Raw genomic sequence first — 6,451 nt, 5'->3', positions numbered from 1 at the left:
AAATACGGTTGAGAAAAGAAACTTGTGATGCGAAAAGGTGTAACAGTAATAACAGACCATAATAAAAATAGAGAAGCTCAAAAGAAGAAAGCATAATGGATTAAAGAAAAAGAGAAAGAGACAAATATGGTAGAGAGAGAGAGAGAAAAGTTGAGCAGGATTATTACCCCCCTCCGCCCTTCTCTTGAAACAGATCAAGAAATGACTTAATTGGATGGTATATTGGCCCAGATGAAGTAAAAGGATTTTGGTATAAGAACATGATGAGTGGCCAAGACACGTTAGCAGAGATGTTGGACTAATGCTTACAACAGTGACTTGTTCCTTATTGGTTCTGTTAAGGGAGAAGGGACACACATTACAGATAAGAACAAAGGGGGAAAATGTCAGAAAGTATCCCCCAACCACCTGTTTCCCAATGGTGTGGAAAAGATTCACAGGAATATTTTCTACGGAGATATATGACCACCAAGAAGCAAAGGCCCCTCTACCTAAAAAGCAAAAAGGTTGCAGAAAGAAATCCAGTGGCACCAAACACCAATCTAAGGTGTCGTGCTTCATAATATCTTACCTGAAACAGAATCTGTGAGGTTCAAGTTTCTTATTTTTGTCTAATCTCAGCAGTGAAGCTTAAACTTAATAAGCTGGATTATCCAAAAATGTGTTTTAATCAAAAAGATTATCAGTTATGAAATGTTGTTGCAGGTCACATGCTGTAAACAATTTCAAAGTTAGCAGCCAGGTAAACAAATTCCTTCAGCTTCTTGTCATTCTCAGTTGCCAAGACAACATACTTTTCTATGCTCCCCGGACGTAAAAAAGACTTCTGAAATTCTCTGTTGCCTGGAAAAATACACCTTTGGTCATTCTCAACTCACTGGACAACATACTTCTGGTCAAGCAATTCTTCTCTTCAATCGTTTAAACTTCACTGACCACAGAGTTCTGCTTCGTTTTCTTTTCTTGTCTGTGGCATTTGGTTTGCTATCAAGATTCTTTTACAAATTGGAAAATTCCTTTATATGAGCTGAGTTCCCTCAGATTCAAAACTGTGGCTCACTACTTCCCTTTCTGTTGTACAAGTTTTAGTGTTTCCTCAGATCCACAGGTCTTTGGCTTCAGTACTCCATCTTCTTTGGCCAACAGAACCTGAATCACTTCTCCTCAAACAAATCCCTACCACTTCACTTTAACATCTGTTTTCTACAATAATTCAAGTAGGTTCATATTTTTCTTAAATCTAATTTAATCCATTGTTCTAATGAAACTTGTGGTGTAATATTTATATTGATTATGCTAATGAAATACTATTTGTATCTTATCTAATTGTATATGTATGTGTTTAGATATGTGTGTATATGTATGTTTATATATGTATGTGTGTATAAAGATATATGCATATGTGTGTTTATGTGTATATATGCACAGGTGTTGAAAATGTGATTGGTCAATAACTGATGAGGGGTGGGTGTATCCACATCCTTTGTGTGTTCTTTTGACATCGTCCTGCATTTCACTATTGTGTATGTGTGTGTGTATAGAAGGGGGTACCCAGAAGTAACCAGAAGTGTTCTCTGTGGGACAAGCCAATTCAGACTTACTCTACTAGAAGCCATTTGATGTGACCCTCAGGCATTAGTCTGCTGACCGGCATCATATAGGGAGGTCATACTGCTACGTGGTGTGTCTTTGTTTTGCAGTGCTTCTCCCTTGTTTGTCGATTTTTGAGATGGCTGAGATGAAGGAGCAGTGTGCTTCCATGAAATTTTTGATTTTCACTGGGGAAAACAGTGGCTGAAACAACTGTCAGGCTTCAAACAGCTTACAAGGACGCTTTAGGAATGGTCACTTGGCCCTTGAAGACCTTGTTGAGGGCAACTGTCAACCTTCCAAATGGATGAAAACATCATGAAAATTCACGAACTGATTGTGGAGGACCTTTGCTAAACAATTGACGAACTTGTTGATATGACTGATGTGTCCTGGAGCTGCTGCCAACGAATTTTGAGCGAGGAATTGCGAATGAAACGAGTTGCAACAAAATTGGTGCCTCACTTGTTTCACAGAAGATCAAAAGCAATCACAACTGAATGCATGTCGTGAACTGGAAGTTGATCCAGACCTTTTTTTGAAGGTCATCCCAGGTGAGGAAAGCTGGTTGCTATGGCTACGACCCAGAAACAAAGCAGTGATCAAGTCAGTGGAAGCATTCAATGTCACCATGACCTCCCAAAATGTGTGTCAAGGGAAGTCCAATGTCAAGACGATGCTGATTTCTTTCATTTATGTGAAAGGAATTGTTCACAGAATTTGTTCCTCTTGGTCTAACCCATGCCAGCATGGAAAGTGAATGTTAACTGATGATGTAGCTACTTCTCCATCCCTCTACTTTATGCATTCTTTGTTCTCTCTCTTTTTTCTTGTCCCCACACCCACCTCTAATGTTATTTTGATTATGCTCTTACTTTTAAACCTTTCTTGTTGCCTACCCCCACTTTCTATCCCCACTCTCTTTCCCTCTGTCACAATAAGGCTTTCTGTTTATAGATATTATCTTCAACAGCCAAATTTATTCCTTCTGATGATGGCATTGGTGACACTACAATTATAACTTAAATTTGTGTTATTCCATTTACATTTTAGTACATGTACCAGTTTAGTACATGTATATATGCACACAATATCCACGACTACACTTATTGATCACCAACTCTCAGAAACAGCTGTAAAGGATGACTTTGGATTCTCTTCTTCCCCTTTATCTGTGATATTAATGTATGAAATCTCTGGACATCTACCTATCTGTGAAGAACTCTCATGGACCTTTTTTTCTCCTTGCTTTCTGTTTCATAATATTTATACTCACTTTTATATGACAAATTTATCAATGAAAAGCACTGGTGCTGGCGCCACATAAAATGTATTGGTAATGGTTCCACATAAAAAGCACCCAGTACACTCTGTAGAGTGGTTGGTGTTATGAAAGGCATCCAGCTGTAGAAATCATGACAGAACAGATAGTGGAACCTGGTGTGGTTCCTGGCCTTGTCAGCTCCTGTCAAACCATTCCAACCCATGCCAGTATGGAAAACAGATGTTACATGTTGATGATGATGAACTGATGCGAAAGGCAGCAAGCTGACAGAATCATTAGCACATCAGGCGAAATGCTTAGCGGCATTTCACACATCTTCATGTTCTAAGTTCAAATTCTGCCAAGGTTGACTTCGCCTTTCATCCTTTCAGGATCAATAAAATATGTACCAGTTGAATACTGGGATTGATGTAATTGACTTACCCCCTCCCCTAACTTGCTGGCCTTGTGCCAAAATTTGAAATCATTATAAATAAATAAGTGTGTGTGTGTGTGTACATATTAAACATTTAAATCGGTTCAAAAATGTTTGGCATGTAAAAAAGCCATTTTCACTGCAGTTTGCCATGGAGAAAAAACTCCCACATTAAGCGACAAGTGTCAAAATACCAAGTCACTTCACAGCACCCCCTGATGGAATGATAAAAGCATTTCAAGCTGCCTGACTATCATTAGCTTGGCATAATACAAGAGGGATTAACCCCGAAGTGACTGTGGAAGTCATTGCTTCCTTCCATCCTCCCAGGGACATAGAGAAGTGGAGATGTATAGGGTGTTAAAATGCTGGAGGCTGAGAAAGTATAGCTGGTGGTGATGATGATGACATAGCAATGGTCAGTGGGGGAATGTCCAGTGTTTGGTGAGGTTGGTGGAGGGAGCAGCATCAATAGAGGTGGGGGTGGAGTTGTTGGTGTTGGTTGAGGAGGTGGAGGTGATGGAGTGAAGGCCAGCGATGGTAGGGAAGGAATTGCAAAGGAGAGGATGGAGTGGATGCTGCAGACATGGGAATATCACAGATAATTCTTTTCCAGAATGACGAATTTTGAAGCAGATGAAGCTATAAATAATAGCATGTAAATAGGGGGTTAAAAATCCCCTTTAGATAGGAAAAGTTGAAGGCTGCCTGTGCGACTTGAACCCATGTCTCCTGTAAACATGACAGGTGTTCCATCGTTTGATGGGTAACCTTTGACTGTTTATAGTTTGCTGTGTCTCATCAGAATGGGTTTATATGTATACAGGTGTATGTATATGTGGCTACTCACATTTGTACACACGTGTGTTGGTTCTGAACACATCTCATCTGTTACTTCTCATATTTCTGTATGTATGTGCATATATGTGTGTGTGTGTGTATGTGTACACAAATGTGTGTTGCTGTCCCCTATCTCACCTATGTTCTGTCATCCAACAGATGAAGATGATGAGCTGCGTCCAGTCCCCTGATTTAAAAGAAGATGCTCAGGACCATAGTGGAAACCCTGAACCCCGGGGCACTGACACGACTCTCACCCCTATGATGACATCTTCCGAATTTCTGCTGAACTACGACCTCCAGGTAAGTCCTTATTAATAGAAATGAGTCAACTAGAAAGCTGTGTATTGTAGATTGTTGTGACCATCAGGGGGCAGCTGATGTCAGAATTGATAAGGCACTGACCAAAGATTCAACCACACACAGGCACTGGCGTGGCTGTGTGGTAAGAAGTTTGCTTCCCAACCACATGGCCTTAGGTTCAGTCCTTCTGCATAGCACCTTGGGCAAGTGTCTTCTACTATAGTCCTAGGCTAACTAAAGCCTTGTGAATGGATTTGGTAGATGGAAACTGAAAGAAGCTTGTCATATATTTGTATGTGTGTGTGTGTTACACTGTCTTTTTGCCTTGACTCCATGTGATACTTGTAAATGTATGCCAGCATCATGTGAGCAGTGTCTTCCATTTCCAATTGTCCCTGACAACATGTCTGATCTTGGGGGTATACATGACCAACATTCACCTTGTTTGGAAACAAGGAGGACAACTGGCTGTAGAAAATCTGCCTCAGCAAATTCCATCTGACACAGGAAAGTATGGGAAAGTGGACATTAAATGATGATGATGATGATGATGATGATGATCTGTAACAGTTATTGGCTTCCTTCATTTTATACATCCGGTAATTATTTAAGTGTTACATATATACAGGCTGCGGTGAATAAACTGTCGTCTAAATTATGCAAAAATGAAAATAACTCTGACATCTCATTTTAACAGACATATTTACCAAAATTACATAAAAATATCTTGAAAGACTAAAGAGTAAATTTATTCAATAAAATCGCCATTGGTTCCAACCACAGCCTCCAGACAACTTTGGAATCTTCTGCAACTCTTCTGGATAGTCTCCTTGTTTAAGTTGGTGAATGCTGCCATAATCCTTGCCTTCAGTTCATCTTTGGTGTTACAAGGAGTTTTGCTGGTCTCTCGCTCAACTGTGCCCCACACATAATCACCAAGGAGGTTGCAGTCTGGAGAGTTCGGTATCAGGGGTTATGTGGTCACAGAAATTGTTGGACAGCCATGACTGGGTTCTCCTGCTTGTGTGGCATGGTGGAGAGTCCTGTTGCCAGACATAGGGTCTTCCACCCTCTTGACCTAGGGCAGCATTACCTCCCCCAGGCATTTGATGTAGACCTCCGTGTTCTGTGTGGGAACATGAATGGAGGCATAACATCGCCATCACTAGTGATCCCTCCAAACACCAGGATGTTGGCTGGATGCTTGATTTTTATCACTCTCGGTACATCTTTTGAGGCAAGAGCCATAAAAGAGGGGAAGGAGAAGAGTCATGGCAGAAATTAACAAGGAAATGGGAAAGATAAAGTGGTGATAGGATAGGGAGCTTTGGTGGTCAGTCTGTCTTCCATACCAAAATTGATTGGACTGTTCATTAGGATACAAGATAGTTTTTATCAGGAGTTACACAGGTTTATTTTTGTGAGAGGGCATTAGGGGACTAACTGTATTAGAAATGGGGGTAACAGGAGGGAAAGGGAAATGTAGCATGTGAGGTTTATTAAGAAAAGTTAAGGAAGAGAGTAGGCAGCTTGAGTAAGAGATGACACAGTGCTACCTGAGTAAAATGGTGGACGAAGGAAGGACAAAATGGAAGGGAGTAATAAGAAGGGAAGGGGAAGATGGTGTCCGAGGGTCAGTGAGAGAATGAGTTAAGAATAAGGCCCTTTGTTATGGTAGTGAGAACTATAATAAATAGAAGGATGCTGAGAAGTGATCCCTCATGTACCCCAAACTGTGCACTAAAGTCATCCGTGAGCTATGCCCACTTATAGGCATTCTCCAGATCAAAAATGCTAAGTGTAGAGGCTTATTCCTAACCACGTATTTGTCTCACAACAAATACATTAGTAATGTCTTTTCAGGAGACAGAGCCAAGCTGTACATCAGGCTAATCCTGGTCCTAACCAGTTTTGCAATAACTTTTTTTATAACTCTCATAACCTTTGTCTAGTTTGATGTATATATATATATATATATTTGTATGTATATATATATATATATATATATATATATATAT

At 40.2% G+C, this 6,451-nt stretch overlaps 1 protein-coding gene across 1 annotated transcript in view; it reads left to right on the top strand.

Moving 5' to 3' along the window:
- The first annotated feature begins 705 nt into the window (after positions 1-705).
- Positions 706-6,451, top strand: part of LOC106875550 (serine/threonine-protein phosphatase 6 regulatory ankyrin repeat subunit B) — a 19,544-nt gene continuing 13,798 nt past the window's right edge. The window contains exons 1-2 of the mRNA XM_014923752.2: positions 706-1,217; positions 4,290-4,433. Coding sequence (XP_014779238.1) covers positions 4,290-4,433 — 144 coding nt within the window. The 5' untranslated portion in view covers positions 706-1,217. The remainder of the gene's footprint in view (positions 1,218-4,289; positions 4,434-6,451) is intronic.

This window comes from Octopus bimaculoides, chromosome 14, assembly GCF_001194135.2.
Source record: "Octopus bimaculoides isolate UCB-OBI-ISO-001 chromosome 14, ASM119413v2, whole genome shotgun sequence".
Taxonomy (NCBI): domain Eukaryota; kingdom Metazoa; phylum Mollusca; class Cephalopoda; order Octopoda; family Octopodidae; genus Octopus; species Octopus bimaculoides.
This window is presented reverse-complemented; position numbering and strand designations above follow the sequence as displayed.